The sequence below is a fragment of the Cygnus olor genome, chromosome 1, assembly GCF_009769625.2.
Source record: "Cygnus olor isolate bCygOlo1 chromosome 1, bCygOlo1.pri.v2, whole genome shotgun sequence".
NCBI lineage: Eukaryota > Metazoa > Chordata > Aves > Anseriformes > Anatidae > Cygnus > Cygnus olor.
The window spans coordinates 116,766,789-116,781,560 of record NC_049169.1 but is presented as its reverse complement, the minus strand read 5'-3'; the positions used below and the strand labels follow the sequence as shown (position 1 = coordinate 116,781,560).

The 14,772-nt window shown below is 41.8% G+C and overlaps 2 protein-coding genes across 9 annotated transcripts in view; one reads left to right on the top strand and one right to left on the bottom strand.

Moving 5' to 3' along the window:
* LOC121064163 (programmed cell death 1 ligand 1-like) overlaps positions 1–2,729 on the top strand; it is a 34,866-nt gene extending 32,137 nt beyond the window's left edge. For all 7 annotated transcript variants that reach the window (XM_040545454.1, XM_040545453.1, XM_040545451.1 and 4 more), the window contains one exon: positions 1,445–2,729. In XM_040545454.1, the coding sequence (XP_040401388.1) occupies positions 1,445–1,545 (101 nt within the window). In that variant the 3' untranslated portion in view covers positions 1,546–2,729. The remainder of the gene's footprint in view (positions 1–1,444) is intronic.
* Positions 2,730–7,919: 5,190 nt separating this feature from the next.
* Positions 7,920–14,488, bottom strand: GATD3A (glutamine amidotransferase like class 1 domain containing 3A). Of its 2 annotated transcripts, none has more exons than XM_040545446.1 (7): positions 14,151–14,488; positions 12,726–12,778; positions 11,838–11,951; positions 10,985–11,104; positions 10,064–10,156; positions 9,575–9,731; positions 7,920–8,940 (listed from the first exon to the last, which is right to left on the bottom strand). In XM_040545446.1, exons 1-7 carry the CDS (start codon positions 14,412–14,414, stop codon positions 8,812–8,814), a joined length of 930 nt encoding a protein of 309 aa, XP_040401380.1. In that variant the 5' UTR covers positions 14,415–14,488; the 3' UTR covers positions 7,920–8,811. The 2 variants fall into 2 exon arrangements, with proteins under 2 accessions (XP_040401380.1, XP_040401381.1); XM_040545447.1 differs by lacking the exon at positions 14,151–14,488 and adding an exon at positions 13,813–14,067.
* Positions 14,489–14,772: the final 284 nt, after the last annotated feature.

The following is a 14,772-nucleotide window of genomic DNA, read 5'->3' as shown; positions in this document are numbered from 1 at the left end:
TTGTGGATGGTGGAAAGAAAAAAAGCCTAACTTTTAAAACATACGTTTTTGCAAAAAGAAAAAATATTTCCTGTTGTCAACATTATTTTTTAAAGCTTAAAAAAAAAAAAAAAAAGGCAGACACAGCACCCAGGCTTTTTTTTTTTTATTTTTGGCAATTTCTTAAGAAAGGCAGGAAAATAATTTGTTCTATATTAGTTGCTATTTTGGAAGGGACTTTGAAAAGATAAAAGACCTGCTGAGAGAAAAAAAGGCTGCTGTATGCAGAAACAGTTCTCACGCTGTGCAGTCATTATAACCAGATCAGCAGATATTTATTTTTTTTTTATAAAACTGGAACAATTTTGATCTGTTTCACCTTTGCTCCATTTCTATTCATTTATTTGCTGGGTTGATTTTTTTTCCTATTTATTTTAAAAAGCCCAATTTTACTGTCACTTTACTGTCACTATGTCTCGGGAGACTCCCTCTGGGCTAATAGAAACCTTGTTTTAAGTTTATTTCTGGGACAAAGGGAAGTGCATAGGCCTGGCAGAGGTCACAAGACACCAGGAGACTTGCTATCACCTCACATTTACTTCAAAGCATTACTGAGGACTCCCGACATTAACTTGTTCTTTACACGTTAATACATCATACTCCTTCTAGGGAGAGGAGGAGGAAAAACTCACACTGGTGACAAGAGTACAACACTCTGAAAGCTACTGCCTGCAGGTCCTGAGATACTACTGCAATTGGAGCAGCCTAAAAACTGGTATAGAAAGCAACATCTTCCCAGAGAAGGACTTTGACCTGAACAGCTGTGGGGAAAAAACCTCTGTACTGCTTAAGTCAGGGGTTCAAAATCTTTTTCTTTTTGTCTTTGTACTACCTTCATCATGGGGTGCAGGTAGCAGCTTTGGCAAGGCTATCCTGTGGTTCATGCCAATCCACACTGCAAAGAGCGTTGCACAGTGCTACTGCCATCTGAGTCTCCGTGGCCTAGGCTTTTTTATATTTATATAAATATAAAAGATTCACATTTTATATTTTTATATTGCTATATAGATAATGGTAATAACTCTTAATCAAAACGCCTACCTCAGGCTCACTGTACAGAACTTCAATTTATTTATACTTTTTTGGTTGTTGTGGTTCTATCAGGATTTTGAACAAATATTCCCAGCCATTCAGAAATGGAAGTTGTATTAATTGTTGCTGAGTGTCTGTGCCTCCTCTACTAAGACAAAAAATGATTTATTGCAGTACCTCAAAGCTGGCTTTTCTGTATGACACAAACACACATATGCACAAAAAGTAGAATTTTGAAAATGGGCCAAAATCCACGATTTTATAAGCAATCTTCCAGGAGGGCATTCATATAAAAATCTCTGACACAAATTTCAAAGACATTTCTTGTCAAGCCACTGGTTTCATGAAGACTTTCTCTTTTCCCATTTTTCAGGACACAGCCAGATTTCCTCGAGAAGCCCTGGCAATGTACCACATCTGGATGTACTCCTATCTTTTCATCTCCTGGTCACACTGTGGGGTTGGCGCTTGTAACTCGGGAAGCTTACCTCCTCTTTGGAGTTGTCCTCAACAGGAGCACCTTGCTGGAGAGAGGAGCTCTGCAAGGTTATCGTGACAAGTGCTCCAGAACCACCTGAAAGAAACACCACCATCTGAAAACAGAGCCAGCAGTAGGTGTCTGTGTCTCGTGTTTTGGTGTTCTGGAAAACCAAACGCAGCAGAACTCACAGGAGGCAAGCCTGCTTTTTCAACTGGATCTTGGGAGACCAGCATCAGTGCTGCCAGTATGAGCATTTTATTCTGAATTTTGTGATTCTGTTTTAATGACTCACAGAGCTACAAGGACACACGGTCGCCCTAGTGAGATCTTTTGCCTAAGAACTCGTCTCCTTCAGGAGAGGCGCAATTACTCTGTTAGATAAAAACTGGAAGTAGGAAGAGGCTCACTTTGTGAAACATGAGGATGGAAACCTTATGAAACTTGAGGCTGTGGAACTTCAGCTTCTATTTTTATCGCTGAGCGTCACGGGCAATCAGCAGCAATATTTTTTTCCTAAAAAAATGAACTACTTCTTCATCAGAAGGGTGAAGCTGACAGAGGAAGATGATGAAAGTTCAGAAAACATCAGCACAGAGGAAGGAAGTGATGCATTATTACAAAAACACTTCTAACTAAGCTAAATTCTTCAGAAGGCTGAATTCAGCATTTTCTCTATTTGCTATGAGTTGCACCTGCCAGGTGAGAGCAACGCAGCCCTCGTGGCTGAGCCCCCAGGCGGGGGAAAGTGGCTCCTACGGACACCCACTGGGTCATTTGGATTCGGAACAGTTCCACCCTCTTTCCAAAGGAAAGATAGGATTGTTTTTGCAAGGAAAGGAACAGAACAAAACAGTGCTTAAAATGGTATCCATTGAGGTAAAGGAGACTGTTACCTTTGACTTTCTTTAGTCAAGGGCCCTTCCCCGTGGGAGGGGAAGAGGGAAAATCCCGCACGCAGCCTGTGCTGCTGCTGCAAGGTGCTCAGCTGGTAACTTCGGCTGCGCTGGGTACAGAGCAGCCTAGTATAGCTGCTGGGGTCCCACTTCACGAAAAGATTCGAATATGAGAATTGTACATACTGTGATCATCTCTTTGTGTCCTGCCCTCCCACTGTGTCTCAGATTCCATATATTTAAACAAAACAAACAAACAAGAATAAAACAACTGGTGACAGCAACGGATTGGTATCATATCTAAGAGTTCTTTATTTGTATTCCAGTTGCTCCTACAGTTTGCTAAGCTCCCTGAGCAATCAGAAAGTTCAACGGGTGGGATCCGTACAGGTCCACCAGTCCCAGACGTCTGAACTGCTTGCCCTCATCTCCAGGGCTGAATGACTTTTAAAATCCAGTAGCCACTTCAGCAGCCATCCACTTTTCAAAATGTGCTTCAGGCACATGAAAGTGCACCTCCAATCACAAACGTATGCTGTGTGAGATGCAAAAGTTTCTTGGTCAAGCAAACAAATAATTAAATAAATAAATGTGGGCATGCAGGGCTAGAGCAGCCTCACTGCTGTGGAGGACAGCCCAGGTGTACGTTCAAGAGCTGGCACTGTGCTGGCTGATGCTCATGAGGAAGCCCCAAGTTCCCTAAGTCCTCTGTCTCTTTCACCCCCAGAAGTGATTCTCCCTGCCCTTGCAAACTAGCATGAATCACAGTAAGCACACAAGCAGATGATGGCAGAAGGAACAAAGGGTGGGGGGACGAAGTCTGGATGACCTCTAGCTGTCCCTGTAACCCTACTTTTTTTATGACTCTGATTTGCAACGGCGCTTGGGATGTTTAACACCCCTGTTTATCATATTTTCCCACAGCTGTCGTTAATGCCATTCCCAGTGGTAACATACTACCACCATTCAGCTTTCCTGTGAGACTGCAAGGGAAGGCTTGAAATGACTGGCAGACCTTGATTTGTCCTTCCCTGGCTGGGTGATGACACGACAAGCAAACGTCTTAAAGTTCAGCGTGCAGACCACGAGCAGCATATACTACTTCTGTTTTCCAGTTTCATTGTGAACTAGAGGGATAGCTTTGAAAACAAAGGAGCACAAAATAACTCATACATTTAAGGTGGAATTTCGCCTTCTCTCACTTGCAGTACCTCGTGTCCCGCACATACACGTTTCATGTGGTAAGAACACAGGCTGAAAATCTGCTACCACGAAACACTCTTCAGAGATACTTGTGAATTAGTGTTGCAAACAAAAAGCAAGTTAAAGCAAGTTTATTTTTTTTTTCATGTGTGTCAGTGACACTGGTAAAACAGAAACGGAGTTTCTTTGCTCTTACTGTAGTCTAACTGTACAGTAAGGTTAGCGGTTAATGCTTTTCACTGACTTCCTTCCAGTTCCATATGGTGCAAGAGAAATGGCCCATAAAGATCATTAGCAAGACATGAATGTAATACTTTTGGTGCAGAATTTTCACTGCTATTTCTGCTAAGTCTGAGGGCACTCATTCACATAGCATGCTGCTCTGCAGTTGAATGAACTGAAAAATATTGAAAATATGCGTGGAAGGCAATTATTTTTTAAACATGTAGCTGGAAATTATGTTGCTTTGGGTAATGTAATTGTTGTTGCAACTTCTGTTTCAGCTTCTGGGACTGTCCAAGTTCAGGCCCTTCTTTTCCCCTCTCTCACTCTCTCTTCCCCCAGAGATTCTAGCCACCACTGAAATCACCTTGGAAAAGATAACCAAATATCAGTTCCTTATTTCTTCCGAGGGCTAAGTTTGACCCATACAGCAGAAAAAAGCCTTCTCTCTGCCACTGCAAGCCATGTGAAGGAGGAAAAAAGACAGGTCAAACAAACTGCTCTAGCCTTGGAATGCCGACAACTCTCAATTATTTGCAGATGGAGGATTATCTAAGCTGCCACTCTTAAATATATATATATATATATATATACACACACACACGTAAGATAATGGTAGCTTGCAAACATACAGACCCTTGAAGGAACAGGTAGTTTCCTTCCAGGAGCATTACTTGGAGCATTACTAAAAGTCCCTCCAAAACCTCCAACAAACCTTGGGTTTAGGTCACCTTCCTATAAAAGCATTATTATTGAAAACAAACACACACCACCACCACATTATGTATTGTTATCACTTTATACACTTTTTCTCATTTTCCAATGTTAATTACATCACAGGAAAGTTTCATGGCTTAATACAAGCATGTTTGACATTATCCTTTCAAGGAGATAAGAAGGCACAGTATTGAAGAAATGAGTCTTTACAAGACAGCTGGACAAATGCATTATGATGGAACTGGACTTCCATTTGTTTTTGTTAAACAAGTAGGAAACAGTAATTGTTTGATTCCCTTTATGTGTCCAAAATGTTAACATAAAAATGCCATTAGAAAACAACAGCTGGAATATTGTGCCTGACGGCTAAGTGAGACAGACTGTTGTTCCAAAAGTGCCCCCTGCTGGCATTATGTGCGTTCAACAAACTGTCTCTTGTAGCCACAAACCACAGCGTAAAAACGAAAAGAACGTCTCAATCCCTATTCTCATTTCTGCTTTTAGAAGACAGAAAAAAAAAAAAAAAGCATGATTATCAAATTTGTGAACATTGCAACAATCCACAGAGGAACATTTCCTAAAATGGCTCTTGTGCATAAGCATGGTAAAATAAGGCTGGCAGAAACACAACTAATAGGTAACAACTCCTCACCCCATAAGCTAACCCCATCACATCACTCGAAAACCAGCGCAAGCTGGAGGGGCAATTACCACTGTATTTCAGTGAGACAGAGTTATTAAACACTTCCTGCAGATCAAAAATCACAGGATCTGTAAACCAGATATTGCATGCCTCCTTGTGGAGGCCCAAAGAATGCGCATTTTTGACTTATTTCTGAAAGCATTTAACAAAACACATTAATCACAAAGTTCCATCCACTTGGTTAAACTAGCAAGCCCCTAAGTAGCTCCAAAGAGCCCTACAGAAGGAAAGGAAAAACCCAACTTGGCAGACAAATGTCTCTATTAGTCTCTAAACACACACGGAATTTCCCTCCGAATTTACACTGGCCAAATGCCAAGACAACAATCTTACATCTTCCATCAAAGTTAAAAAATCTTGTATTAATACAAAATCTTAAAAAAAGTGTGTGTATCAAAGGTTAATACTCTGCACAACATTTTGGAATTACAGCAACTCGCCAATAAAGAAGAAGCAGGAATGGTTCCTGAATCGTTCAGATTTAAAAATATTATCTCTGGATGAAGATGGGTAGAAAGATATTCTGAAATGGGATTATTTCTGGTAAATAATATTTTGTCTTTGATTTCCCCAATGCACATTATTATGTCCTGTCCCCAGCAAATGACCAAGCTTCCAGCACTGACACCACCATATGGGTACCTCATTTTTGTAAGTGCCCAGTGAAATGTCACAGGCACTGAGGAGGAGTTGATTCCTTAGGTGCTCTCCTTAGAACTTACAACCCTAGCCCTCAAACAGTCACCAGTATTGAAATCACCATTTTAGAGTACAGTTTGATCTTGTATTGCTTCTATTCAGCAGATGAGATGGTATGTCAAATTAGGTGAGCTTTTCAACTGACACACTTGATTCTAAGCATAAACTACTGTGATAATCCAACCTGGAAATCACGAAGTCAGTGGTCAATGTGATCAACACCGTATCTGCTTTGAACAGCGCACAGTGGATTATTAGCAGTCTTCATTATTTGAGTAACTCTATGCAAGAAAGAATCTCAGAGACAGGAAGAGATCTTGCCAATCTCTTCTCTCTGGGGACAGCGACAGGACCCGAGGGAACGGCATGGAGCTGGGACAGGGGAGGGTCAGGCTCGGTGTTAGGGAAAGGTTCTGCACCCAGAGGGTGGTCGGGCACTGGGACAGGCTCCCCAGGGCAGTGGTCACAGCACCAAGCTGCTGGAGTTCAAGAAGCGCTTGAACAAGGCTCTCAGACATAGGGTCTGGTTTTTGGGTGGTCCTGTGTGGAGCCAGGAGTTGGATTTGGCCATCCTCATGGGTCCCTTCCAACTGAGGATATTCTGTGATTCTAGAAAGAGGCAAAAAGCAGCACTATCTGGATGATCCTCCAGCCAACTTGCAACTACATATGCTAGTAGCAATTTCTTCAAAATACCTACTTTTTCTCAGCACACCTGAATTTAATAAAGAAAAGTTTATGCCACTAGAGCTGCATTCACTAGGAACTGCTGACATGAGAAACCCTAAATACATAAGTGCAACCCCAATAATGGCAAGTGTTGTTTATAAGATTTAACTCAGTCCCCAACAGAAAAAGTTGAGCTTGATTTAGATCACTCTTAACAGCAGATGACAGTACACAGCGAGCAGCTGTTCTCCCTGTACTCTGGGGGTTCCAACACCATCTCTGTTTTGTGATACCTTCTGATGTTACCAAATTTAAAACTCCTGCAGATGTAGGAAAGGTAATGACTTTTGGAAATGTCATTACATTTTACATGAACAATTCTTAAGGTTCTTTGATTCAAACAAAACCTGAGGATTTTCTATGATATTCAGACCTTCTCGCATATTCCGCTAAGCCTCTCCTAGTTGATAATATAGATATCCGTTTGTGTACCAACAAAGTTTATGGAAGAAATATTCTATTTCTTAACTACCTGATACTGAAAATTTCCTATAGAATTTGATGTACAAGCAAAACACCGTTTCAGAGTATGTCCAAAATCCATTTTCTGAACCACATTTGCTATCGTGATGACTGTGCACAACTTCTTTGTAACCACACTGGAGTTTGTGGTCTGCACAAAGGATCTTTATGCAGTCCTCCAAGAAAACAGTGCCTTGGAAGGGCAACTTCAGTTCTTCGAAATCCTAACACAATTTTAGTGACAAAAAATTAAATACATGCTAAAAGGCTCCAGAAGCAATCACGTTTTCCATGAACACTCACCGAACAAACTGAGAATGCCCACTCTGTGTTTCATTCCTTTCTTCTCCCACAAACTGCCATTCCACATCCCTAGCGAGCCTTCAGCCACAGACAGTATTTAATATACTCCAATCTAAGGCTTGTAGATTTAATTTATGAAATACACAATTCTCCCTGAAAGATATGGGTTCCCTTCAGCATTCCTGTCACGTAGCAGAAACTGTAGTGCAAGGTAAGGGGCGTCTTTTCATTTGCGTCGAGAAATGTTGCTTTCTGATGAATAGAAAGGTGACAAGTAATGTGGAAGGGAAGGAAGGAGACTCAGCTGGATTCTATACGTAAAAAAATGTCTCATAGATGTAAAGGGAACTGAAAAACAGAAAAACTGCTAGAATATATGAACCAGTGTAAGTTATCAGAGGCAGTTATCAAACAAAAATGAGGAACAAGGATGACATAAAGGCAGAAATTAATTTATTTATACATCATTATTTCAGACATTCAGTAATACTTCTTTGGAGAAAGCTTTATTACCCTTAAGCAGGGAAAGTGAGGATAACTTGAGATTTGTTCCTCTATTTGCTAGTCATGCAACTACTTTAATAAAGGTATTACCCTTAAAGATTGTGCGTCACATCAGCGGATATTTTCTCCCTCAAGACCTTTCTAGCTACAATGGACCAATGGACGAATTTTTCAAAGTGCTAGTACTGTGACAGCTCAGATGCTGATTTTCAGAATGGCTCCCCGGCGAAAACAGGATTCTTTAAAAAGATAAATGTTTTATTCTTCCATTTAATTAACACGAAGCTAACACTAGGATGTGGAAGATGTCAGTTCCCTTACCAGCTGCTCCTTGCTTTTAGTTCAGAGATACAGGCCTCAGCACATAAACTATGAACTACGCACTAATCCCTCTCTACTCCCATTCTTTGTCCACTAGATATACCGCCTCCGCATCTGCCATGTCCCTACAACACAATTGCCCTCAGATTCTGAAAGTGCCTTCAGTGGGGTTTTGTGCTCACGGAAAGGATTTGACAGGGGCGCACTGTGATGGCTGGTGTCCAAACACATCTGCACAGCTCTCTCCAGCTGAAAAAGCTCAAGACAATGCTCAGTGCCTTGGGACAAACTGCCTGTTCTCTGCGAGCCCTTCTGCAGCCCTTCTCTCAGGAAGCGTATGGGAAACCCCGTAGTGCTGCTGGGAACCAGCCAGCTTCACATAAGCAATTACTAGAGTATGAACAGGACAAGCAGGTGAAAATACTTCCACTGGTCCACATTATTTTTGATACTACACCCTACATTTAAACATTCCTGAAGTTTTCATGTTAAAAACGGACACTTTATTTGCCAGTTAATTTTAACACATTCTTTACCATGGCCCCAATGCCGTCGAAGATATTATGTAATTCCGTTTCACACATAAATGCTGGGGTAGTCACCACCTTGTTTTTTGTATCCACATGAGCTTCGTAAAAGGAAGTTAAGGAAAACACAGCCTATGTCTCACTTAGAGATGCTGTCTGCAAAATAAACCATCATTGACCAAACCGTACAACTCCACTACTCCATAAACACCTCCAAATACATTATACTGTCCAGCTGTATACTGACAGCTGCAACCTATAATCTGAGATATTAGAAGCTATTTTGCCAGAAATACACACACTGCAAGAGCAATCTGTAAGAATGATGGCGCTCAGAGACACAAGAAAACCTATGAAACTTACCAACTGCAGTAAAATGCCTGAGTACAGCCTGACACAGCTTTAGCCTTCAGGAAAAGAAAAAAAATCTCAAAGACAACTGGCTAATCGTAACTCATGCCAGTCTTACGTGCAAATTCACTTAGCATTTCTGGCCTGACTGTATTACCAGGTGTCCAAGGAAGTTCTATGGCAACAACTGAGAACTGCTTCAAACTATACATCTGTGTACAGAAGACAATGTTTAATCGTGCACCATATTACACGCTATCTGCTACACACCGTGTATTCCCACTAAGCTATAGTTTTAGTGGAAAAGCACACATCCTGCAGGTATTCATTTCTGTAATGACACATTACAAAACTGTCTCTCAACATGGAAATTGACAGGAAAGGATATAGTCACTTCTTTCACACAATGCTTTCCTCCCAGCTCTTTAATGGCTCCTGCAGTTCCAGCGTAAGGCCACTTGCCACCTTCCTCTTCTTCATGGCCCACAGTTACTTCAGCACCAGAAAGAACCTTTGCTGCCAACACTGGTGAAATGCAGCAAAGACTGCAACAAAAGGAATTGTAAGAATGATTCTGTGATGGCACTCCTTCAAAACATGGTCATAATTGAAAGGATTCAAATGGACGTGGTCTTACAAATCTGAAAGGCATCACAAGGCAATGTCCACTCAACATTTGTTAGCCTCTTCTTTCACGAACACCTACACACACACATGCAGCTTGAAAAACACGTTTTAAAAATAAGCTACAACCGAAAGAAAACCAGAGATGTTTTTTTCTAGCTCCAAAGGTAACAGCTGCACATTTCCACAAGACATACTTTGTTTCCATGCTCACACTATCAAACAAATGCCCCTCTCCAATTAACATACATACCCAATAGGTTTGCCTGCTTTGTGGAAGTCTTTCAAGACACGTTCAACTTCTCTATTCACCTTGCAATCTTTCCCATCAACAGCAAAGGTAGACCTGCCACAATAAAAAACTATATATATATATACTGCATTACAAACCTACAAATAGGGATGCCTATCTGCCCTAAATCTGGCTCTCAAGGGTTAGCACAAAACTTAAATACTTTCTAAAAAGATTGAAGGATGCTGCAGTTGGCCAGCAGTGCTTTAGCCAAAATGACTCACTTCTAAGGCTTTGGCATATCAGAAAGCTCCTTACTTTAAATAAATATCAGGAAATAACAATTACCGTATCAGCTTTGTAGAATTACTGAGAAGCAAAACAGCAATGTTAACAAAGAACAAAAACCCGTAAGAGAAGTAAAAAAAATATTAAGATTTCTCAAACCCAATAAAATGACAGGTCAATAACAAGATCGTTTGAGCTCCACATGGATAACAAATGTGACTTTTTGTTGTTTTTTTTTTTGAGTTAGTCATTGTTCTATTGTTGCTAATGCATGAGAGGACTTTTGGGTAGGCTGTCAAGAAGACACAAAAGGATAATAATAGTAAGCATCTGAAATTAATGAAGTTTTACCTTCACTTGCTTCAGTCAACCGCAAAGAAAGTCACCACCAGGCTGAGGGAAAAAGGACTTATTGTGCATTACCTAAACTCTAGAACTCTCATTAATATTGTTGGGAAAATTTAAGACTTAATAGTGCCAATAAAAATTATGAGTGGAAACCATCACAAACAGCACTAAACACTTAATTTCAACTCTTTGAAAGAACTTTTCCTTATTAAGTAGCAGTTACCTATGTAGTAAATAAGGCCATTTATTGCTTCTTGATTTTACTGTGTGCATCATAAAGGAGTCTAATATTTAACTGGCACTCACAAGTTCTTAGCAGCTCCAAATCCACCAGGGAATATCACAGCATCATGGTCTGCTGTAGTAAGTTTAGCCAGGCTTGTGATTTTACCACGAGCAATCCTTGCAGATTCCACTAAAACATTCCTTGAAGAAGTGGAAATAAAATGAGACAAATAAAGCACATGTGCACAAAGGAGAGACCTTATAGCGGCCTTCCAGTGCCTAAAGGGGGCCTACAGATAAGCTAGGGAGGGACTCTGTCAGGGAGTGTAGTGATAGGACAAGGCATAATGGCTTTAAACTGAAAGAGGGTAGGTTTAGATTAGATGTAAGGAAGAAATTCTTCACTGTGAGGGTGGTGAGACACTAAACAGGCTGCCCAGAGAAGCTGTGAATGCCCCATCTCTGGAGGTGTTCAAGGCCAGGCCGGATGGGGCCTTGGGCAACCTGGTCTGGTGGGAGGTGTCCCTGCCCATGGCAGGGAGGTGGAACTGGATGGTCTTTAAGGTCCCTTCCAACCCAACCCATTCTATGGTTCTATCATTCTATGAAAAGAACATAAAGTTTTGGCAGAGGAAGAGGAAGGAAGAAAGCAAGAACAGTGGCACTCAATACTGAAGCTATAGATGCTTGTAAAATAGCACCACTGGGAAACACAGCCATGTAGAGACTATATAATAACCTCCAGACCCTTCCCCCCCACCTTTTTTTTTTTTTTATAAAAAAAATCTCTTACAAAACACCAGCTAGCATAAAGCTATTAAAGCCAGTCAGTAGTGTTCCATGTTCAGTTGCAGGCTGCTACATCTGAAAAACACCTAAGTTTGCATCAGGCCAAGACCCAGCAGTCACAGAAAACTCATTAAACAGACTTTACCTTGACTCAGCTTCAGCTGGTTGCCCTTTACTGTGGTCAACAACATGCATTTGAGGAACATCTGGAGCATACATCTGAACCTCAGCTCCCCCACGACTCAGGTGTACCAGTATGCTACAAAAACAGAGAGAAAACATGCTGAAAACCTTAGCAGAGAGGCTTTATCTGGCTCTTAAGTCTTGCTACAAATATTCCATCTGATTTTGACACACATCCCACCAACGCATACAGAATATGAAGCAGAAAAATCCTTCCACATAACTGGACCAAAGTTCTGAGCAGAACGGAAAGTCAGTCTGGAGGCAGTCAAACAAACTAGAGACAAGATCTTTGTTCAGTGCTCCTGTGCAAGCAACCAGGTACAATATGAACTTTTTTCTCATTGCAAGTTCCCAGAGTACCACCATTAACATATTTATGAGTAAACTTAATCCAAGTCCAGGTGAAGCATCTCTTAGTAATGAATACTAAGAGTTAGTAATTTAACTTGAATAATAATAATTAACAGTGTTAAATTTAGCCCCAGGAATGAAAACTCATGTTGATTATGAAATGAAGCCTCTACTTATCTCTATTGAAATTGATTCTGGAACTCTGAATTCCTGTTTCTGAAGGAAAGACAGTGTCTCTCAAATTCACTCCTCTGTCATTATATGCACTGTTGTGTGTCTGGACAGTCACTGAGTACTGCAAGAATGCAGCCTGAGCTCCCAGTTATGCTGTGACAAAACTGAAGCTCCACAGACCCTTGACAGGACTCTGAAGGAAAACTATCACACATCTTTCAGGGCAAGTTTTACTCCAGAGAGAGCGGAACTGAATTCAATGGTGCTCTAATGAAAAGCAGACTGTTTTTTTTGGAGCCTACAGTTTCCTAAAGCAACTTACGCTGAGGCCTCATGGATTTCTGTGCCATCGTAGACACCACAACCAGACAGGACCTGCAATAAGAAAATCAAGAAGGTATTTCAAGTGATACAAAAGTTCCTATAGGATCTTTCACAGGCCTTGTACAATTTAAAAAATGTAAAACCAAACTTAACAAAAACCCAACAACTTCGCAACAAGCTCTTTATTAAGCCAGTCAACATCACACTATTAGCCCTGGCATTGCCATATGACATATAGCAGAGCTGGCATTCCCTATTTATAGCTACCGACCGCAGACAGGGCTCAGAGATAACTAATATTTATGTGTGTTTGTTCCTCAGAGTTTATAAACTGGCATGATATCCCTAGGTGTGTTTTTACCATGCACACAATGGGCTGTTTTCAGTGTTATACATCTACTTACGAAGTGTCCTTATCGATGTAAAATACATGCTCGTCTTGATGCACATCGAATACAAGTGTTATAGAAGAGCACTTTGACATGGCACTTATCATACGTTATTTTACCTGCTACATTTTGTCTGAGGATCCACATTATAGCTAAATAATTTTAAATCCAATTATGCTATATTAACCATACTTTTCTTTATTACTATGCTAATAATACTTTGTTTGTTTATAGGCGCTGGAGAATAAAATGCACAAAGCAATCAGCAATTATCGTACAGGTGGAGGGAGTTTTTCACAAAGTAAAGAAGGGGGAAAAAGAAAAAAAGTGATTACAAGAATAAAAAATCCAAACGGTTCTCAGTTCCTGAAAATATACATATGAACACTTGTGGGTTTTGGTTTTGCTTTTTTTTAAGGAAAAAAAACAAAACAAAACTGAAGAGTATTCGTTTCCCCTCTTCCCTTCTGGTTTTATCTCGGTTTTTAGAAACTTGAGAGTTTCTATTAACAGATGCACGAACAGAAACTCAACTGAAACTGTCTTATTTAGAAACGTGGGACTTGAAGGGGCTTTCAGATCACTGCATCCAGTCCTCTGCTGTCACAGACCTGATAACCTACCATCGCTTAACCAAATCAGTCCGTGAATGTTTTCGTGTCCATGAAACTACAATTTTACTGCTCTAATACTTACAAGCGTCCTTCTACTTTCTGATTTTTGATTCTGTTTTTCGTTTAGGGGCAAATGAATAAACATAACGATGTCCAGGGAGTTTTAAAGCCGCATATCCATTTGAGATACTACCTACAACCGACGTTTTCCTTTGGCAACCGCTCCAGCTGCACAGAAGCCACCTTTCAGACAAACTCCCCACTTGCGCCCGGCCACCCCGACCAGCTCAACCTTCTCATCCCGCCCTTGCCAGCCCTAACACTGCCCCCAACCCCTCCCGGCCCTCTCCCCGCTGCACAAACAACCCCTTACCCCCGGGGCCGGCCCAGCCCGAGGCCTGCCGCCCTCCCGTTACTCACCACGGCGACGCGGGCGCCGCGGGGGCGCCGGGCGGAGCTGTGGAAGGAGGCGAGGCCGGGGGGCGCTGCCCGGCGCAGCGCGGCGCGGAATGGCGGCCCGCAGGCGGCCAACATGGCCGCGGGTGCGGAGAGCCGGGCGGGCTGCGGGAGGCAGCTGAGCCCTCGGCGGCGGCGGCGGCGGCGATGGCTCCCTCTGGAGGAGAGGAGGGGCCGTCCTGAGGGGACGGAAGGAAAAAGGCAACGGGATTTAACCCTCGGTGCCATGAGGCTTTGGCGCCGTCTCTCGGCTTTTCTCCTCCAGGCCCGTCTTGGGACCGCAGGTGGTCTTTGCCCTCGGGAGCCGCTAGAATAAAAAGGGGTGAAAGCTAAAGCACAATCACCTCACCACACTGAAAGTAAAACGGACACCGAATTAAAAGCTCGGGGCTTGTTCTGAACACAAGCCTAGCGGCACATTCATCCCGCGGGTGAAACTGGCCGCAAGGTGCACACAGCCCAAGCACACCAGTACAAAGGCAGTAACAGGCTATAGAGACTGCAAACCTTATTAAAAATATCATTAACTAACATATAGAGCCAGCCTAATTTCTTTCTAGAATCTTCTAAAAGCTATACACTATTT